This window comes from Podarcis erhardii (assembly GCF_964252035.2).
Source record: "Podarcis erhardii genome assembly, chromosome: 11".
NCBI classification, from domain to species: domain Eukaryota; kingdom Metazoa; phylum Chordata; class Lepidosauria; order Squamata; family Lacertidae; genus Podarcis; species Podarcis erhardii.
Genome location: NC_138501.1, coordinates 24,804,701 through 24,829,865, shown reverse-complemented (window position 1 = coordinate 24,829,865; position 25,165 = coordinate 24,804,701). Strand labels below are relative to the sequence as shown.

Sequence of the window (25,165 nt, the reverse complement as noted above, 5' to 3'; positions counted from 1 at the left end):
CCACTCCTCTGATATAGGACACTGAATGTCATGCTCTAGGAAAAGAGAACAGATATTTTTAAAAAATTTAATGGACAGACTAGTTCCAATCAGGCATAAATAAAGACCTTCTGAGTTGCATGGCTAAAAGCAAATGTAAGACCTGAGTACATACTGTTGTAAACAAAAACTGCTCCCTTTTCCTTATGGGGAATACAAGAGCCTTTGTAGGTTCTCCATCGGTAGGAGAAAATAACAGAGGCCAACCAGAGAATACAGTATTGAGAAGCAAAGCAGCTAGTAAGCCTGATCTTTATTAAAGCTTTTGCAACAGGGTGCTGCCCCCACACACAGGAGAGAGGAAGAGGACAAAGGTGTGCAAGCCCTTATACAGACTTTTGAACTGCCCACTCTGTAGCTCAGGACCACCCCCCAATACATCATACATACATCACAGAAGGGGTGTAGCCCAAGAGCACCCCCCAAATACACCATACGTACATCAGAGAAGGGGCAGACTACAACAGAAATTTGAGTTGTTTTTATCCTGTCTGCCAGTTACCTGACTGGATTACCCGGTCATCCTGGCCACTCTTTTGTTATGATAACTACTCAATTCCTGAATCCAGGTCACAGGCTTACCCTATTCAAATATTAAATGTGCCCTTGAGACAGGATTTGTGAGCAAAGAGACAATGGGGAGGCTCCCCACTTCCTTCGACTTTGCAGAGAAATATTTGAGGTCAATTTGGAAGCGACAAATGGTTTCAGGACTTTTTCTGTGGGGTTTTAGACATGTGGTTTATACATGAATATTATATATATATATATATATATATATATATATATATATATATATATATAACCTTAAAATTCTTATAACAATACAGTTTGAAAGCCCTAAAAAAAACAACTAAAAAAAAAAAACTCTTCCCAAAACAATGAGATGCTTTAGCTGAGATTCCTGCATTCTACAATTCTGTGTAAGGCTGAACAATGGGCCTGATCCAGGTGAAACTCTTTCCTCCATTAGCACTACCAAATAACTTATTCCCAGGGCTCCGGATGTGCTTACACAGCACCTATTCACTTCAATTGCGCCCACCCACAATATTAGCCATGGCGTGATGTCGGATAGCAGTCAAAGGAAAGGAAAGGGGATCCTTCTACAGAGGAAGGAAACATTTAAGTATCAGTAGGCATAACAAACCACCCGCTTTTGCAACTGACAGTTTAAAGCCTTTCCACTCGCGGTATTTGCTTGTAGCTCAGAATTGCCCAAGTCTAACTGGAATAGTAACTACCGGTAATTTTGCAATGTTCATTGCTCAAATACTTATCGAAATGCTCTAGAAATGGGGTTTTTTTTTGTGGGGAGTGGGTGGGGCCGGAGGAGAAGAGACTCTGGCAGTGCCAATAAGCTTTGGAAAGGGATGTCAACAGGATTTCCTAGGCATAGCACCTCCCTGGCCCTCAATCCATTGGCAAGAACTGCTGCTAATGTACATATGTTAACTTAGCCTAACCTACCTCACAGGGCTATTGTGATTATTATTATTTGATTTCTTGCCCACCCTTCACCTTAAGGTTTCAGGGCATGTTACAGCTGTATAAAACCCAATATTAAAGCAGTTTTTTTTAAAAAGCACATTAGTTACAGGAATAGGTTGGATCCTATTGCAAAGTTGAAAGCAGAAGAAGGGAGTGGGTAATTTACACAACCTTGAGCTCCTTTGTGGAAAAGCAAAATGCAAATATATGTCATTCACACTGGCCCCCTTGCTTTACAGGCAACATTTCCTAGTCCTTCAAAAAGAAAAGGGCCAACTCTGATAAGGAAAAATAAGTACACATTTAAGTGTGTGCGGTTTCACTGCTTGGGTGTCTGAACTGCCGACTCCCAGCCTAGCTTCCCTCTCAGGGCTATTGTGAAGGGGGAAGAAGACAATGTATGCAGCCTGGAGCTCCTGGGAGTAAAATCAAGATACAAATCTACAACCATGAGCACAAGTCACAGCTCTCAGCAAAACACGTACACAAAACTTTTATGAGAAATAAAAAAGGATCATTGAGTTAATGCATTGCCTATAGGAATTTTAGCTTGCTGCAGCCCGAACGTGTTTGCTGATTCGTTTTGCATTTTCTATTTTGTTTATGGTTGCTGCATATTCATAAATAACAGCCCAGTGATGACAAACCAGTCAACACCAGGGGTGTTGCAATAGCATTTTTTTCTAAGTAGGAAGGAAGCTTTATTTATTTCAAGCGAGTTACTTCTGAGTAACACATACCCAAGTCAGCCAAGCTGTCTTTTATTCTGTAAAGGCAGTGCACTTGGGGAGTGAATTAAATCATTTGAACGTAGAGGAAAGTGCTTAACCATTTCCCAGGATCCACCTGTGTCTAGCTTCAGGCTAGTAGCAGCCACCACTCTTGCTGGGATTGGGGGGGGGGGCATCCCAAAACCCTGGTGGGAGTGGCCAGCCTTTTTTTACTTTGATTGTTTAGCAACAGTGATTAAGTGTATTTAGCAATGGTGCTGAAGTCTTAGAGCTGCCTCCACATTTGGTGTGCTAACTTTTTTCAGAAATGTCTGATTGACTCAAAAAAAAACCAAACAAAATTTAGGAGTCTGAGGTCTCTGCTGCCTAAGTACATGTGAAACCCCTGTACTCCTGTCACTGGTCCTGTTCAGGGATGAAGTAGAATCATAGAATCGTAAAGCTGGACGGGACCCCAAGGGTCATCTAGTCCAACCCCCTGCAATGCAGGAATCTCTGCTAAAGCAGATGGAAGTGTTCCAATATTCACTTCTCAGTGCTTGTGCCATGCTTATTAAAAGCCTAAGAAACAAATGATGCCAAGTTGACTGTAGACGAGAACACTACAGGCACTCTTGTGAAAACACTACAGCCTGGATAAATTGCAGAAAAACAAACATTAAGACTTTCATTTGCTCAAGGTTATTAGGGGGAAAGCTAGAGTTTGGAAACATGCATGCTCCTGGAGGGCCAGAGTTGTTTTATCTGGCCCTGACACAAGCAAGCCATTTCATTATACTCTTCCAGTTGCTGCTGGAGGAAATGTTTTTTGTTTCATTTTGAAAGCAACACATTTAAACATAAAGGAAATGTGCAGGTTGTATTCACGTGTTGTTTTTTTACCTAGGCAATTGCAGCCCTTCTTAAATAATAGGCAGACCTGTTTAGGGAAGTTTTTAATATTTAATGCTGTATTGTTTTTAACACTCGATTGGAAGCCACCCAGAGTGGCTGGGAAAACTCAGCCAGATGGGTGGGGTATAAATATATTATTATTATTAATTAATATATTTTTATTTATACTCCCCCTTCCCGGTTCAGAAAACTAGGCTCAGGGCGGCTAACAACAAATTTAAAACACTTAATTGATGCAACAAAAAACAGCATAAAATACAGTATAAATGATGTTCCAGTAGTCGTTCACATTTACAGTGCAAGACTAAGATGTTAAGGTCCATTGAAAGCACATTGCTCCCCACCCCACTGAATACTGGGAAGTGTAGTTTGCTAAGACTGCTGGGAATTGTGGCTCCGGGAGGGGTAAATTAGGATTCCCAGGATTCTTTGCTGGGGGTGCCCTGTGCCTTTAATGTATGTTTCCCACAAACATCTGGTTGGAAACATGATGCTGGACTAGATGGCCTGATCTGGCAAGCTGGTCTGCTTAGCCAAGAGAGTGGGGAAAGGATGAGAACAATGCTTGTTTGTATAGACTATTAGCCATGAGGACTCATTAAAATTTGTTCAGGCCTCGTTCTAAAGGAAGGATCTCCAGATGTACAAGGCCTTGCCACGTTGACATTTGGCCAAGATGCTAGCTCAGCACATATTAAGTTAAAAGGTGCCACAACCTGGATAATCATCTTCCCGGCAGACCGATGGGAGACCTTAAATGCTGCAGGAAGCAGTCTTAAGCCGGCCAGTACATACTGTGTCTATTTGTAGCATGTTCTGTTCTGTGCAGAGATCTTCGGAGGTCATGTCCAAAGGTTTTTTGTTTTGATCTGCCTCTCGATTTAATTCAACCGGACATAGATCCATGATACAAATCCTGCCTTTTGTTCTTACCTTGGTTTATTATATTAAACCCTTCCACAGAACCCATAGTCTCTGAAGTCCCCGTTTTCAACGTTAACAGATCCGAGTGAAAAATGTTTGTAATGTTTCCATTACAAAATAAAAAGCCGCCTGGTTGGTTTTTTTTTTAAAGGGCATTTTAGTTAAGAGTAAAGCAGTTTCATAGGCAAGACACTTGAAAATATCCGGTTACTGCCCTATAATTTATATTTCTAATGTTTGATTAGTAGTGTTAGTGAGAGAAACTGCATCAGGCATAGGCAAACTTGGCCCTCCAGATGTTTTGGGACTACAACTCCCATCATCCCTGACTGCTGGTCCTGTTAGCTAGGGATGATGGGAGTTGTAGTCTCAAAACATCTGGAGGGCCAAGTTTGCCTATGCCTGATCTAGTTAAAGGAACTGGCGAGTTCACCATAGATTGTCAGGAAGAAAGTTTTAATTGTAGACAGACATACTTGTAAGCTAAATACTACTTTGGACTTGCCTTTTTTACTGTAACTCATTTAGCAAAATAAACAGCCCTCACCTACTAAATACAGTTCCTGTTGCTCCTGTCTTAGGTCATATGAATACCATACCTTGAAAGCACACGGCTTCCCCAAAAGAATCCTGGGAACTATAGTTTACCCTACACAGAACTAAAATTCCCAACACCCTTAACAAATCAAGAGAGCACAGGATTCTTTGTGCTTTCAGTGTATAGAGTGTGGAAGTCCCCATGTTGAATGTGATTCTTACCTGCCCCCCTGATCTACTGGGAGGTCATAAGGACATTCTGTGCTGTTTCAGAGGAGTATGTATTTAAAATCTTAGCAACAGAATTACACTATTGATGTTATCTCATTGACTCAGTGCATTGTCATTTTGATTCCTGGCCACAGCTTTGTAACACTATTATTAATTTGGCACTGTCAATATATGTGACCCCTAACATAACAATTTATAATACTCTGTTTCCAGAGCAGTCACCATGTTAATCTTCTGAAGCAAAAACAGCACTTAAATGATAACAAAATCATATGCATTTGAAGTCTAAAGTTGACTTTGTCCAGCTGCAGGAAATGAATTTTGTTTGCAGAAATACTATGTTAAGGAGAATATGGATTGAGAGGTTAGTGTGTGGAACAACTGGACATTTCCCAGGCCTCATGGAGAATGTGCACATAATTCGCCCACAAAGAAGGAATTGTGCACATTTCCCAGACAATGTATGTAGTCTCCAACTGGCCTTGGTAAATAAACATATATTGACTGAATTTTGTCCATTCTCTGGTCATTATGCATTATGTCCAACAGGCTTTGAGAAATCCTGTCAACGTATACACAAGGAGGGTGTAAAGAGGGAAAATGTAAGATGGGGGTTCAACGGCAATGAGATGTAAAAAGTACATTCAATTAACACTTAAATGTATATTAAATATAATGCACTGGGCCAGATGGTATATCTTGTCTAAGGCCATGCTGTGGGTTCATGGGTGCACTGAAATTTGAACTTAGAACTTTTTGCTCATAAATCACTTACCGGTAGCTATACTGCTACAGCAGTTCTCAAATTACAGTTCATTTAAAGTAGTTGTCAGCTTTCAAGGCATGTAATGATGGAACCTTAGAGAAATAATCACTCTTCAGCTACTTGTAAACAAACTTGTAAAATCATGAAGTGCATGCAACTTCACGGGTGGATTTATTTTGCATTATGATGTGTTACAAATGCAGCATTAGTGCTTTACAATCTCTCTGCCGATTAGCTGTATCACCACTTTGAGCTAAGTAACCATCATTCTGGTTTTACAACAGGGAGGAAATGAGATGGAGGAAGTGATTTGCCCAAGGCCATGGCTGAGTTAGGTTACAAACCAAAGCTTCTCTGCCACTCAGGCTGATGTCCATGCACTTGCAGCAGATTGAGATTTCCCACTCAAGTCTCGTGAGTAACAAAACTACATATGACAACTGGTCAAAAAGAAAAAAAGTTAACACCAGTATGTAGCAGAGAAAAATGCCAAGTTTGATATTACTGTTGGGTCCTCTATGCAAATAACATTAACATCAAAAAGAATGTTGCCAAATGCAATTCAGAAATTTCTGCATCAGTCCACTAAGCCTTGAAAGCCAATACACCAAAAAAGTACTCCTGAGGAAGAGGTTTGACTGTAGTAAGTCATAATATGTTAAAATGACTACACTAAAAAGCTGTGAAAATTTATGCTTTGTGGCTAAAATAATGGGCTGTGAAGAGGTACATGGTTTCTTGTGAAAAATGTTCCAGATATTATTTTTGTTGTCTTTAAAATCTGAGCCCAGCATTTCAGAGTTATATGTGTATAACGCTTACGATATTTGTATGAAATGTACCATGTTCTGTTGTACAGCAACACACAACAACTGAGTTGATGCTGGAGACAAGTTTATTAAAGATACTACCAAAATTTTGGCAAACATTCCAAAAAATAAAATAAAATCAGACTTGTAAACATAATGCTTCCCTTTTCAATTGGCAGCACTTTTGAAAGAAATATATTAAGACAAAAGAAAAGACAAGTATAAGTCAATTTTGTGACCAAATAACTTATGTTCCCACATGATAAAGTGACGGTTTAACTTAAATTAAACCAATTAACTGCATGAAATGAAAGTTTGTGCTGTTTGATGATCACAGTATTTTATAGTTAAATACATCTTTGTTATATTCCTGACACACAGGAAGAAAAATCTTTAAATATACATTTCATGTAGGCAATAGCTTCATTGCATATTCTCTTCAAAAATACTTTTTATAGCAGTATATAAATAGGTCACCTACATGTTAATTTTATAATTTTGCCCCAAAACTATAGAATATTTTTTTTGTAAAGTATCAATTTTTCCTGGATAAGAAAGCTGACAAATCGTTGAAATTGTTGAAATGGAAATATTTGTCTTCCAGAACAGATGCAGCAGTTTTATTGGAAAAAAACCCTACATTAACACTTGTCAGTTGTCAACCTGAACATTTGGCCTATATAGCAGATTTACCCCCCAACTGTGTATGCACACAACCCCCCTCCTCTCTCTCTCCCATGCACACACGCAGACATACACACACACTTATTTCAGACACAGTAGTGCTTCCCATTTTAATGTACTGGGAAGCAGTGTTTATGGAGAAATGGATTAAGTACAATTCAGATACATAAGCAAACAATGTAAGGCAATCATTGCAGTGGGGGTTGAAATCACAGAAATAAGTTACTCTTGTTGATAGGTGTGTGCATGTGGGCATTCACACATACACACCTCTGAACCCTCCAGAAACAATGTTTATTTTATTGTGCAAATTTTTAAACTTTCTACCATTTAAGGCAAATCGTTTTTGCATTAACAAGAAAAAGTCAGGAAGAAAACAGGCTTGTAATTCATCCAAAAGCATCTGCTTCTGCTACAATTTATATATATATATTTTAAAAATGTGCACAACCTCAGAACTACAGAGACTGGATCCCCAGTACCCAATGGTAAAATGATTTCCATGGATAAACGAGTAAATGTTAAGGATAAAAAGGGACCGGGGGGAAAAGCAGCTTCAACTATGCAGGGAAGCAACATCCTCACCATCAAGAAAACAGCAACTCGGCCTGCTAATGCTGAAACTCCCGCATTAGAGATTTCACTTTGTTTTTAAACCTTAGAGCAAGTCATATGGAATTTTAAATAAATAATCTTTAGTTTATTCACATCTTCTGGTCCAGAGCCCTAGTGCCATGACTCTGCGTGCCGTTGGTCATATTCACCTATAAGTCTCTTAATGTGAGCCAGCTTGTTGTGGAGATATTCACATCTGTACTTTTCTTCATGGTAGTTAGGACTAGACTGCAACAGAAACAAAAGTAAAATTCTAACTATATACAGAGTATATATTTAGCATATTTATATCTCATCGTCCTGACACTGACAGTATATAAGACACAAAACATTGTTTATATGTTTGCATTTCATTACTTTTTAAATCACAGATAAAACAAAACCTAATCTGTCCCACCCCACAAGCATCTCCTGAAACCCTACCAATTCAGAAAGAATAGGAACCACCACAAAGTTGGGCTCTTAAACCCATCTCAGATACACAGTTCATGAGGACACCATGGTCGTTGGCACTGATGCCAAGAGGTCCTGCACAATAATCAGGGACATGCTTCCCCTGTCTAGGATCAGTCAGGGATGTTTCAGTCACAAAATTGGAATAGAAAACAGGCTGAAGATTCAGACAATCAAATTCCATAGAGGAAACTTTTGATTTCGGGGTTTTTTTTGTTAGCCTTTTTTTGTCCTTTGTATGTTATACAACCCATGCCCAGGCATTTTCCATAATTAATCAGATAGTTAACAAAACTTACACAATTATACAGTGTAATTCACTGTATTCTGTTCTCTGCCTATCAAGGAACTTGTGTGTTTTGCTTAAGGCTGGTGACAGATCTGGCAGCGACCACATGTTTTAAAAAATGAGGGTACTTCCTTCTCAGAGAATCCATGGTGTAACCTGAGACAACTCTTGACATACACAGTATTCAAAAGGCATATCTAAATAATGCTACATTGGAACAAGCAATGTTCAAATACTACGTGGCCTTGCGGTTACAGTGGAGGTTGGCTGCATATCGTACGCAGTAGAAAGGACAGGTGCCATTTTGTTTCAAAACGGGACCAGCTGAGATATTTGTGATGCGCTGTATGTGGCCCCAGGATGTGATTCTGGAGACACAGTGCATATAAAGTGTCTGACATGTCCACAAATACAGCCATGGGTTCCCAGAACTAATTTGATCACTGTGGTAACTGAAAAAAATGGTTACCGCACAAAAGAGAATTGGGCACAGCTATTGCTTTTGGACCCATGGCTGAACCAGATCATGTACTACTTCCTCCACACTGCTGGGTCCTTAAGTCACTCTCACAGTTTTAACATGGGTTTAACACACATGAATTGACCCAGAATTTTTAGGAACTCTGTAAAATTCTGGAAGCAGGAGGTACAATGCAGGGAATACTAGGTACTTCTAAATCCTACTGTGCAGGGGGAGCCCAATGAACACAGTTACATGAGATAAGATGAAGCCTCTTGCACTTTAGTGGGATTCAGACATTAATGTATCTGGATTGCTCATGTGAAAAACACTTGTTGGGGGGTTTATACCACCCTCATCTGCCTCTCTCCACCTCCGGCAATGGGACCAGCTGATGTCCTTCACAGTTCATGCCTCTCTGGCAGAAGGCTCCTCCCCAATCAACAGATGGTTCTTCCAAGGCCCGAGTGACTGTCACTTCCCTTTCCAGCTCTGCTCTGCTTCCTAGGTTATGTGCCCAGGCTCAGAAAGTGATGCAGCCACATAAGGCATACAGATGCTCAGTACCATATTTGCAATTACTCCTTCAGTTTTAAGCAGGAAATGAGGGAGAGCACATAAGAAGAGGCATATGGTCAATTAGAGCCTCATTTCTAAGTCACATTTCTAAAATTCTCATTGTTTTAAGAGCACTATTTATAATTCTGAGTATCTGGGATCAATACCAAGCCTTGGCTGTCACTATGGCTAGAGGATTCAGTTGGAGAGTGGAATGCTATAGAAGGCAAGACTAAAATGTGTATCACTCATATGAAGATTCACAATTCACATTGATCATAGAAGCCAAAACAAAACACTTGCCACAAAATTATTAAAAACAGACAAATAGAAGCATTTGTCCAGACTGAAAAGCAAGCCCAATGCAATGAGAATCCAAGAGGCAATGATCCAATATGGTTTCAGTATTTAAATACACGTCACCTAAATATGTGTTTTAATCCATTTCACTGTAAAATTAGAAGTGCTAGAATTCTATACCGTGAAGCCAATATGAGTACAGGAATTCGGTCTTTTTGATGTTAACTCTGAGCTCTAATTAATCCTATTCAACTGGCATGGCATACAGTTTTATACATACACCATACACAATAATTAAATAAGGGTTATACAAACCTGTTTGATCTTCCGATATTCTTGTAAAACTTCATCATGAAGGATCTACAAGTTTAAGGATAAATTTATGGTTACTAAGTACAGCTAGCCATTAACAATTATCTTAAGATTAACTGAAGACACTGTACCACACCTGTACAGTAAGAACATCCATCTTACACATTCCTGGATCACACATTCATTTTACGAAAAAACTCCCACTCTCCCCTCAAGAATTGGGATGGTGTGAATTTGGTATTACAGTTTGAAAACCCATTTGGTAGAGCCCCTCATTTCTGCCTTCTCTGAGGAAAAATAATTGCTCACTAATAGAGAAGAACAGTCAGGAACAAAGAGTCACTGAGCCAGTTCAGACAATCATCTCAGCTTACTAGGCTGAAATATGAATAAGAATTTAAACCAACTTCAAACTGTTGCTTAATGTCTTGGCTTGTTCTGGAGCTGGTATCCCTGGAATACTGAAGCTACAGTATCCCAGTTTGGATGAAACAGGAAACTATGATTTGTGGGAGAGCCTTGTTGTTTTGATGGATGTCATTGGAGGCTAGAGCTTAAACACGCCACCCCCTCCCCAAGGGGACTATGAACTTAAAGCAATGTTGAGATACAACTTATGTTTAAGAGGAAGAACATGGGCCAAAAGTCACTGTGGAGGTGAGAGAAATTTTGCAACGTATGTTTGAAGCGGTGCAGGGTCTCTGGAGATGCTTCTGATGAGAGCGGGAGGTGGTCACCACTTGTCAGCTATACTTGGAGAAAAATACCCTGCCTTCAGACTGAGAAAGAAAATGGCAATTTCCTGGAACTTGTTGATCTAGCTGACCAACTGAAAGGAGAAGACTATAGTTCCTTTGGAACTTCCTACTATGGGATGGAAGGGACAGGAACTGAGCAGAGGAAGACTGGAGTTATCCTTGAGATTTCAGCTGTCCACCCCAATCACAATGGAACAACAATACAGTGGCACCTCGGTTTACGAACTTAATCCATTCTGGAAGTCCGTTCTTAAACCGAAACCATTCTTAAACCAAGGCGCGCTTTCCCTAATGAGGCCTCCTGCCGCCGGTGCCCTTCCACTGTTTGGATTCCGTTTTTAGACCAAGGTAAAATTTGCAAACCGGGACACTACTTCTGGTTTTGCGGAGTTTGTAAACTGAATTGTTCGTAAACAGGACTGTTCTTAAACCGAGGTACCACTGTATTGTGACCAGCCAGCAAAGAATGCAGTTTAATACATCAATGGCAGACACACAAGACCAATGAATGTCAACAACTGGATTTATCAGATCACATCTGGACTGAAGAGAAAAGAAAAATTGCTCCTCACTTGATGTTATATGAAAAGTTAAATAATATAATACAATGAATAGAAATAATTAAGAGTGCAGCTGTTGACTAAGTGATAATTTTGTAAAATGGAATGTAACCAGAGGTAACTAGGAGTATGAAACAAAGTATTAGTAGGTGATAAAGACGCATCAAGAATGGCATGTGGGAAGCCACTTAAAACAAAATTGTATTAATTTGGAAATAATTAGTAGAATTTTCATAATCAAGCTAAAATTTGGAAAGCCAATAAAACAGACAAAAAAAAGAAACAGGAAGCTATGGCTAATTAGAGGCTTTCTGGTTGGTTGGTTTACACTGCATGCATACAGCTCCTTTGCTCTTCCATTTGCAGTGTGAGCAAATGTTCATCTCAGTTTATTAAACCAAGATACAGTGGTGCCTCGCAAGACGAAATTAATTCGTTCCGCAAGTTTTTTCGTCTTGCGAGTTTTTCGTCTTGCGAAGCACGGTTTCCCATAGGGATGCATTGAAAATCAATTAATGCGTTCCTAGGGAGACCGCCTTCAGACCAGATCCGGGGACAGTCTGTCCCCGGACCTCTTCTGAAGGCTGGCGGGGGGAGAATGACTTTTCTCCCCACCGCCAGCCTTCAGAACAGCCTTCTGAAGGCTGGCGGTGGAAGAAAAGCCCTTCTCCCGCTGCCAGCCTTCAGAAGAGTTCCTGCAGGGCTGCCTAGGCTGCGGATAGCAGCCTGCTGCCCGGTGCGAGGGACGCTCTGAAGCAGAGTGCCCCTCACGCGGGGCAGACATCTGCAGCTTGGGGAGCCCTGCGGGGAACTCTTCTGAAGGCTGGAGGCGGGAGAAGGGCTTTTCTTCCCACCGCCAGCCTTCAGAACAGCCTTCTGAATGTTGGCGGTGGGGAGGAAAACCTTCCTCCCACCGCAAGCCCCGGGAACAGAGGAGAATCGCTGCGCGCCTTCTCCTCTGTTCCCGGACCTGTCCTGAAGGCTTGTGGTGGGAGGAGGGTTTTCCTCCCCACCGCCAACATTCAGAAGGCTGTTCTGAAGGTTGGCGGTGGGGAGGAAAAACCCTCCTCCCACCGCAAGCCCCGGGAACAGAGGAGAATCGCTGTGCGCCTTCTCTTCTGTTCCCGGACCTCCCACCGCAAGCCTTCAGGACAGGTGCTGCGCTTCCCCGCTGTCCCCGGAGATTTCCCTATGGGCTTTTCTCTTGCGAAGCAAGCCCATAGGGAAATTCATCTTGCGAAGCCGCTAAAAAATCGGAAAACCCTTTCGTCTTGCGGGTTTTTTGTTTAGCGAGGCATTCGTCTTGCGGGGCACCACTGTATGCTGAATGTGAATGCTGAATGTGGGCATTGCCTTTTAGCATCAGAGAGCTTTCCGACTAGACACTTTAGGAAGTCTCCTCTCCTGCTGTTCTGTTTGTGCTAAGCAACACTCCAGGGGTTAGAGGCTAGGACAAAAGAACCAAGTTTATACAAATATATTGTTGATCCTACCACAACATGAGCGTCATCCTGCTCTTGCACAACCCTTTGCCATCACTAATCATTGGTTTTAAGACTCAGCAGCAAATACTGCTTCTCATTTATCTTAAAGTAACTTGAAGGCACAAGACTGATGAACCTATATCCCTAATCACTATATTGGTTTGAACCAGAGAATGGGAGTAAACACTGAGGATCAGTTCATGATTGATATGTAAATAATTCTCCTAAAATAATCCAATACTAGTTTAAGCCTTGCCAAGGAAAGTAAAGATCCATCACTTCCCAAAATAAAAAAATGTGACGGCGTTTACAAAATAGAACCAGCCTCTGCCAAGTCTCCAGGACAGGAATGCTCACAATTGTGGAACATTTCCCAAAAGTTCTTCTCTATAAGGCCTCCATGGAGGGATTTGGCACATGCAAGGTACAGTCAAAAGTTCTTATAGAACTTAACATTATGGCCATACCATGGCGAACAGATGTAACGTATGTCCAACAATACTAATCCAAATCATGAGGCATACTTGGATGAAGGTTAAAGCTACATTAACATCAGAGGAAGGTGGAAAGCAAGTTTTACCTGATATTCTTTTGATCCTGGAGAAACCAGCTTACGCTGTGCATCTAGTTTCATAAACCTTCTAGTAACACTCTCCATCCTTGCATGCAAGGTTCTATATTCATCATATTCTGCGTTGAAGTCATCCTTGTAACTTTGTCGTTGTTCATAAGAGATAATAGCTATGTATTTTCTTTTTTTTAAAAAAAGAAGAAATAAAATAAACAAGATTTAAAATTCATGGTATTGTAATTTTTTTAAAGGGTACCATAATTCACTTCCCCTTAAAAACTTATTAAGAGGTATAAATTACTTAATTCCCCCTTCACTGTCATGGTGATCTAACCACCTTTTAACTAGTCAGAATTTAGTTTCTGCAATCTCCAGGTTACCGGTTATTTTGTTCAAAAAAATGTTCACAATGACATGCATTTTTTACATGGGAACCAAGAATATTAAAATCGAACACTGCTGGTTTTTAAAATTCTTCTGTGAATCTGATTATAGTTTATATTTCCTACAATTAATACAACTGAAGGACCTTTTAAATATCAGGCAAAATCTAATGACTTTGGTGGATTAAAGAAGTTAATAAAAAGCCCAGGTGGCTAAGACTTAAGAAATAGTTACAGTATTGTATCAATTACGATTGTGTAGGAGGAAAGATAAACAGCTTCCACCTCACTGAAGATGTTTTAGTGGAATTACATTTTATGCAATCAACCTAATTGCTGCTTATTGCTACATATCTCCAAGCCTCCCTCTCTGCTGGGTTAGGGGAATTAGAAGGAACAATATTATAGATTGTCTCCTTTCTGTTCTTGCATTGTCCTACGTTATACCCTTCACTTTATCATTATTCACCTTTTCATTGCTCTTACCATGCAACAGCCCTCTTTAATTCCCTAAACTGGCTTCCTGTTTGCTCCTAGATCACGCACAAGATTCTTATCCGTACCTTCGCAACCCTCCATGGCCTCTGCCTTTCCATATTCAGTTCTTGTATCTTGACACAACCCTAACTGTAGCTATTACTCATCCAGCTCCACCCTCCTCAACTATCTGAAGGTCTTCTCCTACCTGAAATAACTTCACTCTTTGCTGCCCCTTCTACCCGAAACTGTCTTCCTGAACACCTCCATGTTGTTTACTCTCTTCAAGTACTTCCTCAAAACCCGCTTTTGCCATGTTATGAAGCCTCTGGGACAACCCCCAGTCCCGATAGCCGATTGTAACTAAACCCAAGTACATTTATGAGAAATAATGGTACATTCTACTTCCATTTACTGCTGCCTCCATCACTCTCCACTTCCTCTATTTCCCTTGTGCCTATTTTTAGACTGCAGGTGCTTAAAGACCCGTTTTCTCTCTTTTTGTAAAACGCCATGTACATAGGCAGCACTGTAGATTAAAAAAAACATTATTCCACTGGCCTTGGAACCCTTTATCTGTTTTCTGCATGACTGCTAACAAACAGTGCCTTTTGGAGAGAAATTGCTAGCCACACTGTCAAGTGAGTTTCTACAGGAATACAAGACACCATCATCTCAGATTTTTCTGCACAAAAGGAATGTGTGCTGCCCAAGTAGAACAAAACGGGGCTCTGTGCCAGTTACAGCTGATACGCGATAGACATGTGCAGGCAGCGTGATTCCAGGGACAAGGGTCATGTGAACATGATTGGAGTCATTGCACTCTCACCGCCCTGTTGTACAGTAGCACTACTGGGCAAGGTTGTGTCAGCATTTCGATTCACAACATTCAAAAGCACACACTGCTCTTTCTCTCTCTTTTTTTTACACCAAGGGTTATTAGGTTTACTGCATGTATTTAAATCCCCAGTATGGATGGCTTTAAAAAAATATATATATTGTTAGAGAACGAGAAGTAAATCTCTTTCCAACACAGAGGGGTGTTGGAAAAACATTTCAAGTAACTCATAAAAATGTGCATTTCATTTTCTTTGTCTCAAGAAACAATTACAAACAGGACATACTGAAAATCAGCAACCAGATGTTTGAAAATAGTTACTTTTCAGCAGGATTTCTACAATAGCACTAACTAGTTAATTATTAGTGAATAGCTAAATCTGTGACTGCTGCAAACTGGACATCTACCAAGAGGAGATGTTATGTCTGAACGGTGCAAAGTTCTAGTTGTAGAAATGTTTACACCCCAAGCAGGCTGCAGTCCCACACCACTGGCACTGCTGAGAGGCCAGCTCCACCAGATGTTTCAGCTTCCTCAACTATCACCTGACAGCAGCTTTCCATCAGGTTGCAGGAAAGATTAAGACTGAAGCAGAAGAGCAACTTTTGGCTCCTCCTCTCCTCGAACCATTTCTGTCTCAGTTGGTCATTAGAAAAACTTAACTGAGAACTAATGCCCGACCCCCCCCCTTTCCTTCATCCTAATCTCTTTTTCTTTTGTGTCTCTTTTTAAGCCTGAGGGCAGAGACTGTCTTATCACTGGTCTTTGTGAGGCACTCTGGGAGCCTTTTCAGATGAACAGCTGGGTGGGAATGCTTTAAAATAAATAAGTGAGCTTAGTTGACAATATTTTTGTTTTTACATCCCCCACCACTATCTCATCTAAGAAGCACACACATTCCACATGATCTATTTCAAATTTTAGAAAAACAACAATGATTTTGAAGCACAGACATATTCTGGGGAAGAGGAGCAGAGAAAAGTCAAAACAATAGTATTTTTTACATGAAGTTTTGCTGTTTTTATTATAAACAGTCATAACCCAGTCTGCATTGCAATGGCTTTTTCAAAACAGGTGTAGCCTGCTAGGCCACAGGAATATTCATGCAGCCATACATTCATGTTGTTTTGATGCCCATTTGTTTCCTTGACTGCAATGGCTTTTGTGTGCCATTATTCTTTTTCACTCCCTTTTGCTTTCGATGCCATTTATCAAGGGTGACCCACGCGATTTTGTTTGTATCTGCGCCACAAAATTGCAAGGCATACCAGTGAGCAGTTGTCAACAAAATCACATGGATTGCCACGGCCAAATTAAACGGCAAAAAGGGAAAGGAGAAAAAATGGTGTTTATAATCAGCCGCTGCCAAGGGAACAAATGGATGCAGAACATACCAAAAAACAAAAACAAAAAACCCAAAACAAATAAATTCAGGTTGCTGAGAGTCATTTGACTCTAAACGTCTGGGAACAATTTGAATTCAGCCAGCTATCTCATCTAAGAGAGTTACTCTTTTAACAGATTACACTTTCTGGAAGGATGAATGGGCAGATCTCAATACCAGGAATCAAGATGGCAGACAAGCTAGCCAAAGAACACAGGTACTTTTGACTATTTTATTTTTATGAAAAGGCCAGAGGTGAGGTAAACATGAACTTTATTCACAAGCACTCCTCGAGATGGCTTATCAACTAAGAGACTTTTCTCTTCAGCATGGGAATCAGAGGGAAAGTCAAGGCAGAGCTGCAATAATGCAAGTCTACTTGAAATAGACTTGAAATGGGTGGTGGTGCTGTGGTCTAAACTACAGAGCCTAGGGCTTGCCGATCAGAAGGTTGGCGGTTCGAATCCCCGCGACGGGGTGAGCTCTCTTTGCTCGGTCCCTGCTCCTGCCAACCTAGCATTTTGAAAGCATGTCAAAGTGCAAGTAGATAAATAGGTACCGCTCCAGCGGGAAGGTAAACAGCATTTCCGTGCGCTGCTCTGGTTCGCCAGAAGCAGCTTAGTCATGCTGGCACAAGACCCAGAAGCTGTCTGCGGACAAGACGCCTGTTCCCTTGGCCAGTAAAGTGAGATGAGCGCCACAACCCTAGAGTCGTCTGCGACTGGACTTAACGGTCAGGCGTCCCTTTACCTTACTTGAAATCTTACACAGAGCAACATTTCCAGGCAGCTTTCCCCTCTTTACTTAGTAGCTTTCTTAGTTACTAAGTGCTTTTTCACTTTGAGGGAGCACTGCATAAATTGTTTCCTGCCACTCTATCCCCTTTCGCCAGTATTATCCTACTTACACAAAGTAGTCCGGTAGTTCACTTGTTGACAAAGGATCTGTGGTGGAAGCGCAAGTCTCTTCAACACCTATAAAGAAATACAAGTTTACACACTTTGATAAGAGATTGTTCCCAAACCAAACTGGATTTGACTTTCAAGTGCCTACACAGAGGGTTCCTTTCTAGGCATTAGCTTTAAGAGACAATTAAGAGAAAGCCACCCTATTGAATATTTATAATAGTAGTTGCATGACAAATTCTCAATCAGCCAATGGCAGGAACTTAAAATGCAAAAGGAACTTTGGTCTGCGTACAATAAAAGCAGTCCAGTCTTAACCTAAGGTCAGCCTTCTATTATTTCAAGACAAGTTGTGGCATCTGCACAGCAATTCAAGAATTTCTGTGGCAGATGTCGGTGGACAAAAGGAGATGGGAGTTTTACATCAACATCCAGCTTTCACTAGGGCACAATAAAACAACAATGGAGTGGAATGCCAAAGTGCTTTTCTTTCTGCTAATTCTTCCCCTTCACACAAAGTTATGAATATGCAAAGATAATCAAATAATTTACTATAAAAGAAGATGACAAGCAATTACTGGGTTGAATCTATCTGTCATCAGAATGGCAGGGTTAAAAATAATTGCTTGGATGTAAAGAATTTCTTGTATGAACAGAAGGCACTTGCACTTACATGTGAGGCAATATATATATAGATTTCTTACAATGATGCCAAACACAATCAAATATAGTGGTAGATTAATGTATTTCATATCAATATATAATCCAAGTTAACACATTAGAAAAGGAAAAACTTATTTTGTATTCCTAATAATATAATTTTAAAATGTGTGTTTCTTAAGTTGGACTTAGTCTGATAAAGAAGATCAAGAATCTGTGATAGTACCCTGTGCGACCAAGCAACTAAACAAAGACAATTCAAATTGTCCCAGGCCCTGACTAGAACAACCAAGTCATGAGCCTCAGTGAATTGGAAATCTATTGTATCTAGTCAGCAATAATATTTAAACAGGAATTTGTTCAAATATGTAGTCAACTTTTTATTTAACTTCACAAAATAGTTTTAATAGTTCACAACTAAATTTGGCTCTACAAAGTGTGTCATAGGTCCTTTAGAAAAAGTTACAAATCACAGTGCCATTCTGATATTCAATAACTTTTTTAAAAAATAGCAGCTACATTTCCTCCCTGTCTGGATTTTTCTAACCACAGCATCTTCGTATCCTTTCTAAAATAGGGAAGGCAACAGATGGGTTAGGTGGTCAACTTTCAGGATAACAACTCAAGTTCCCTGAGCGGCTGTCACTACAACTATTAGGGGAAGCCCGGAACTCTGTATCTAAATACTGTGTCTTGAGACCATGTCAAATCTAACAGTTGAGAAATTAAAAAAATGGTATGAATAATTATTTCTAGCTATTTACTAATGGAATGCCTATGTACTTTAATAATGTGCACCAATGACTTAATCATGCTACAGCCATCAATCATGTTTGTATTTTTCGCTATCTGAAAAGTTATGAGGTGTGGTTCTTGAATTGGGCCACAAGTGTGGTAACAGTAGTCAATATAACAAACTTGTGCCTTTTGGCTGTTTATGCATAGCTCCAGCCTATATCATATGGGGGCTTGTCACCTTGACTCTCTGCTCTTGAGACACTTAGAAGTACAAAGCAAACCTTAGCCCTACTCTTCAGTTGCAAGCATGCTGGGGCTTACCTCTAAGTATTGTGATTTCAATAACACCCCACTAGACCTTCTCAAAGTTCAACTCCAAGGTGAGTCAGTGTCCTGGTGACTCTAAGTTTGCGACTGGTAATCAAGGCCAGCCCAAATTTGTAGACTGCTGCATACTGGGTTCATTACTGTCAATGATTTAAATATTATTCCTGTCCCACCCACTAGACTCTCAAATAAATCAATACAAAGGAAATCTGTGGGGCAGGTTAGAATAAATGATGGTCAGAGTACATTCCCACAGCTTTTGGCAGCTGTTACTTCTCTCCAACACTGAAACTGTGTATGCAAGCTAATAAAGAGAAAAACAACCTTACAAGAACAGGCATACAAATATATACTTCAGCTGATTAGAGAAATTGTTCGGAGGCAAGATATATACACCGTATAAGGCTTTCATTCATGTGGCTCTGAATATGCATTGGTTGTTGGCAACAGATTTCAAGTTCAGACAAAAGGAAAGAGACAGGGAATTTCCATGTACTACATTTGCATGGGTTTAACTGCTTGTGGGCTGGCCCCATCCTGCACTAATAACAGGAATGCCTGCATCCTGGAGACAAGGGAGGGGTTGGCATGGGAGGTAACCACTTCATTCAACTATCCCTTGTCTACCTGTATGCAGGTATTACTGTATGCAGGTATTACCATGGGCAAATAACTCCCATGCTTCAGTGCTAATGTAATTATAGGGCATAGGTGCCTTGGTCGTCCAAAGTGAAAAGCAATGACAATACCTTCAATCAATTTCAGGCTGGAGTTCTTCAGTTTGACAATTTCCTTCTTTTCACAGTCTCTCTCCTTCTCTGCAGCATTCCCAGTGTTGTGGTCTTTGATTTGGTCCTTCTCCTTATGCTTCTTTGACTTCTTCTTGGATTTTTTGTGCAACGCTGAGTGTTTCTCATCCATAGACTTTGGGCACACTGACAGATCTTCAGCAGGTGCTGGGATTTCCAGCGGAGTCCTAGAAGTATATTTCTGATGCTGGTCCCCATAAATGCTGCCATTCTGACTCAAAGTGTCAACAGGCAGGTCTTGAGTCCCCCGGCCTTCAGGAGTGCTGGGGGAATTGGAGTTAGAATTCACAGTCCGAGGAGGATTTGAAACAGGAAGGCAAGTTGGAGGAAGTGGCAGAGCAGCTGGTGTTGCAGCAACTGCAGGGGGAGGGGGAGGCTGAGAAGCTTCAGCATTCTTTTCACCAGAAGCAGTCAAGTGACCATTTAGTGTTGGTTGAACTCTATTGGTAAGATGAGATATCCTTGGTTTTTTGCTCATTAACGGATCAATAAAATCAGAATCCAAAAGCCGTTTCTGCAATAAATTGAGGCACACAAACAACACTGTTATTTTTTGCACTTGTTAAGAAATGACAATTAGAAATAGTTATATAGCAAATATAGAAGATAAAGGAACACTATTTCAAGCTTTAGAAGACGAGTTGTGTGAGCAGAAGGGAGCTCCCGCAATGGATTTTATTTATGGTGCCATGGGAATTCTCTATTGGACATGGATTCCTTCCTTAAGAAAACCAAATAATTCACACTGTGATAATTTAGATATTAAAGGAACAATGTTTGTACTTAACATGTCAACTGGTGTTAAATTAATTTTCTGAAACCACTAAACACACTTTCCTTGTCCTAATTTCTTGTGTCCACATGAAGCCATGGCCCAAAATATTTTGCTGCCTGAAGCAAAGCATCAAATCGTGACTCCCCACCATGACAGAACCAACACTTCAAAAAAGTTTTGCTACACTCTTCAGACATTAATTTCTGCATTCATCAATCCTTTTCACCCATGCTATCTGAAATGGTCAGCTTCAGCTTGCTGCAGGATAGGACCAGACTTTTTCACATGGGAGGAAAAAATAATTCCAATATTGTCTGAAGTCACTCTCACCCAATAGTGGAGATTTTTTTTAAAAAAACACAAACCCCACAGAGTGAATATAGGCCCAAGAGCACGCATGCACACACCCAAGCTAGATGCTACTTTGCCAAATCAGCACTTTCCTGGGGAAACAACAAGCCACATTTTGAAACTGAAAAGCTTAAAATGCGCTTTGGTGGCATGGGGCTGCCAAACTGGAATGACAACTAATGCCAGGTGTATGTGTGCTCAAGTAGTCAAGTGGGTTGTGTCCAATGACTCATATCTGTAAGGACATGGACTGTTTCAGTACAGTGCAGGAAATCTTACCAGAAGGGCTCAGCACCAATCTACACAACAGATTTAAATTAGATGTGAGTCAGAGAGACTGCACAGAAGAGACAGAAACCAGCAGATCCAAAAGCAAGCACAAAAAGTCATTCTTCCTCCTTAAGGCAGATTAGAACTGCTCCTGATTCTTTTTCTCTTATTAGGAATTTTAAGCCACTCTAGAAGTGCAATATTTTCAACTTGGGAATACTGTTGTAATTCCCTCTCCAAAACAGGTGTTACCATAATATAGATATCTATAGAAATACTCAGAGAAAGAGAAGCTGCCTTATATCAAACTGGAACACTCAACCTTCTACTTCAGTGTCGTCTATAGTGGCTAGTAGCAGCCAGAGGCGTAGTGTGGTGGGTGCCATGGCCCCGGGTGCAATTTTGAAAGGGCACAAACAGGCGACCCATAGCAGGCTCCTTCATCAGACCCTGGCCTCGTGCTACAAGAAGCTATGCCTTGGCTGCAACACTTGTGCCTGTTGCAGTTCCACCCCCTGGTTCAGGCCTGACCCGGGGAGAAGGAGAACAGGCAAGTGGGTGGAAGAGCTGCTGCCCACCCTCCACCTTGCGCCTAGCAGCAGTAGCTCCACTGCCGAGTCACGTCTGACCCGGAGGCGGAGAGCAGTAGAAGAGTGGGCAGGAGCTTCCCCTCTCCAATCCTGAACTCTGTGCCCAGCCCGCCCCAGGCAGCACGGGCATACGCTCCAACACTGGTAGCAGCTCTTTCGAACTTCAGGCAAGAATATGCCAGGACCTTTTTGCATGCCAAGTGAGTGTGCTCTACATGGCTCTTTCCCACTAGACAACTGAAGCTTCCAAACATACACTAGCATTTGTCATGTGTTGCCTTATTGGATGAATCAGGGTATAAAGAGTGACAAATAAAATACCTGAGAAGGAGAAGCAGATGCAGCATCTTTTTGAGAACCCAGAGGCGATTCCAAGTGACTGGTGCTGGTGACATTCTGAGATGAATTGAGTTTTCTGTAAAGATCACCCACATTCCAGGTTACAAGGAATATCAAGTTAACGATGCTCTAGCAGTTATTATTTGTAGGAAGCAAATAGCTTTTGTTTTCAAGTCAACATATTACAAAGAAGGGAATTGAACTTACCGGGAGAGTATTAATTCCAGTGACTGTTTATCTATTTCATTGTACCCAGGCCAGTCTTTCTGAACTTCCTTATAAACATAGTCTTTCAGTGTATAAGAGTTGTCCTTTGGATTCAAATTGGCTACCTACAGATAAAGAGATAAAAATACAAACAGTATCAGCAAGTTGACAGAACCTGGTGTTCAACACAGCAAACTATGAAGGCAGGTCTTCTCCACAGTGGTGCCTAGTCTACAGAATGCCTTCCCCCAACTCCAATGTTTGGGAGACACAGACTGTTGGGTTTGTCCACTGCTTCCTAAAATCCCACTTAATCAGACTTTCCCTGACTGGTAGCACTACACCATTCCTAGTTTTATTCCTGTGATTGGGCTTCTCAATATTATTTACTTTTGTAAATCACTTTGCAAGTGTAAATCACCATGCCAGTGGTATAGAAATATTATTAAAGAAATAAGCTACAGATAAAATTTGGGTAAGACCCTGCAAGACTGATGTAAAAGCCACAACAGCTACACATAGATTTATTCCAAGACTTTAAAGAGAATATAAATACCATGTTAAAAATAGTTTTGCTTACTCAGTGTATGTGTTTGCACACAGACTCATAGAAATGTTTTAAATACAAAACATATAACATATACATACACATGATTAAATATGGTTAAACAGACATATGATCTGATATGATGACTGTATACATCCAGACTCCATCCTAAGCACAAATTTGGTTCAAATTATCACATACCTAGGTCACACAGTATGTGTGAATGTATATATTCTGAAAAAGAGGTGGCCGATATTGCATTTTCCCTTCATATGTATTAACCTGAACAATTCAACATATTAGTCTAATCCTGCATTTCTCTACACCTGAACATTACCTAATTATCCTCCAAAATTGCTTTGGTTACTGGAAAATAGCTGGTGTTCTTTCTTATATTTATCCCACTTGTTTTTTAAGATATATATTTATTTCCCTCCTTATTTTTCCTAGATAACGAAAAGCCAAATTTTTAGCTAACCCTAACTAATCTCTCAATGGCCTAAGATATCTCCTTTCTTCCCTAAATCACTGCACCATCCATCAGAACATTCCAGATTTGTAAAAACCTATGTAAACCATGGAATCTTTTCACTTTCTAGAGTCAGTGGTGGAGCATATGCCCGCGCTGTGGGCGCGTTCCCGAGGGGCACGGGGGGGGTGTTCCCAAGGGGTGTGGAGGGTGCCCTTCCAGGCGCAGGATAGTCGCGCACGCACCCACCGATCCCACTTCCTTCATTTCCCCTTCCCGCTCGCCTCCCTCCTTCCCGTCCTCTCCCCTGCCTGCCTGCCTCCTCCAGCCGGGAGCATGGGGCAACAGCGCACTGTCCGCCCATGACTCCTGCGCCTACCATCAGCCATCAGGGGAAGGGGGGAGCTGCTGCGCCATGCTCCTGGCTGGAGGAGACAAGCAGGCAGGGGATAGGGGATAGACAAGCAGGCAGGGGATAGGGGATAGGATGGGAAGGAGACAGGTGTGTGGGAAGAGAAGAGGAAGGAACCGGCAAAGAGGCGCAGCAGCTTCCCCAATGTCTTGCGGTAGGTGTGGGAGTCCAAGTTGTGGGTGGGTGGGTGGGGCACCGAATGTCACCCCCGCTCAGGGATGACACCCAGAGCAGTGCGCCCCCCACCCCCACTTTCCTCCGCCAGTGTCTAGAGTGATATGAGTAAGTACTTAAAAGATAACCAAATATGAAATTATTCAACTATTTTATGCGGTCACTTTTAAACACCAATCAAGTATAGCTGTCTATCCCAGATACCTAAACGATGGCTATATTCCAAAGAAAAGATCTGCATGTGCAGGAGTGAACTGCACATGAAGCTGGAACTTTGCTTATTGTTCTTGGCGCAGCAGTTTCTGAAGAAGCAAACTGCTGTTTAGCTTAAAAACCAGGTTGCCTCTCTGGCAGTGAGAGCAGGAATACAGCAGGGCTGCATCAGTAGGAGTTAACTTCAGATATTCTACTCAGTTAAGACTTCTGAAATATACTTCTCAGCTACCTTGTAGTTTCTGAAGAAAAGAATCTACATTTTTACACACATGGAATTACTTCATCATCCCACTTTGAAGGCTTGCATTTAGCAAAAGAGTTCTCTTCTGCCCACTCTTTTTCTAAATTCTTTTGGAAGTAGCTTAGTCTTATTTTCTATTTCTTTATTCTTGTCAATTTAAAGACCCCGTTATAATCACTTCCTAGTAAGATTTCTCCTTCAGCTAATAAAATTAATTTAGCTGGGGGGGGGGAGCACTATAGAAGTTCTCATTGATTCAAGTTTAAAGAGTAACAATTCTCCCTCTTTAAAATATCAGGAGAAAAATTTCTTGAGGAGCTGTTTTCTCAATTCTTAAAATGAGAATTTTAGAAAAAGTTGCTCTTTTTAACTGGGTTGTTTAAATCCATTGGCTTGGAAGCAAAGATGCCTTCCTTCACTTTTTCATTCAAGTGCTGTTTCTGACCAAGTATAAATGTGCTTGGTCATGAAAACTGTGACCCCAGATTCAAAGTAGTCCTCCCATTTGAGCAAGCTAATGCACAAGATTTTTCTCAAGAGTTTTTACAGAAACAACACTGTGGAACATGTTACAAGAGTCTTTAGAT

General features: G+C 40.9%; 1 protein-coding gene across 1 annotated transcript in view; it reads right to left on the bottom strand.

The window, feature by feature from the left end:
- Positions 1–6,490: 6,490 nt before the first annotated feature.
- The window catches only part of ELL2 (elongation factor for RNA polymerase II 2), a 39,073-nt gene continuing 20,398 nt past the window's right edge, over positions 6,491–25,165 (bottom strand). Inside the window, exons 6-12 of the mRNA XM_081880461.1 lie at positions 22,520–22,644; positions 22,295–22,388; positions 19,928–20,501; positions 17,456–17,522; positions 13,476–13,647; positions 10,097–10,141; positions 6,491–7,949 (exon numbers count right to left, since the gene is read on the bottom strand). Of these exons, the coding sequence (XP_081736587.1) occupies positions 7,833–7,949; positions 10,097–10,141; positions 13,476–13,647; positions 17,456–17,522; positions 19,928–20,501; positions 22,295–22,388; positions 22,520–22,644 (1,194 nt within the window). The 3' untranslated portion in view covers positions 6,491–7,832. The remainder of the gene's footprint in view (positions 7,950–10,096; positions 10,142–13,475; positions 13,648–17,455; positions 17,523–19,927; positions 20,502–22,294; positions 22,389–22,519; positions 22,645–25,165) is intronic.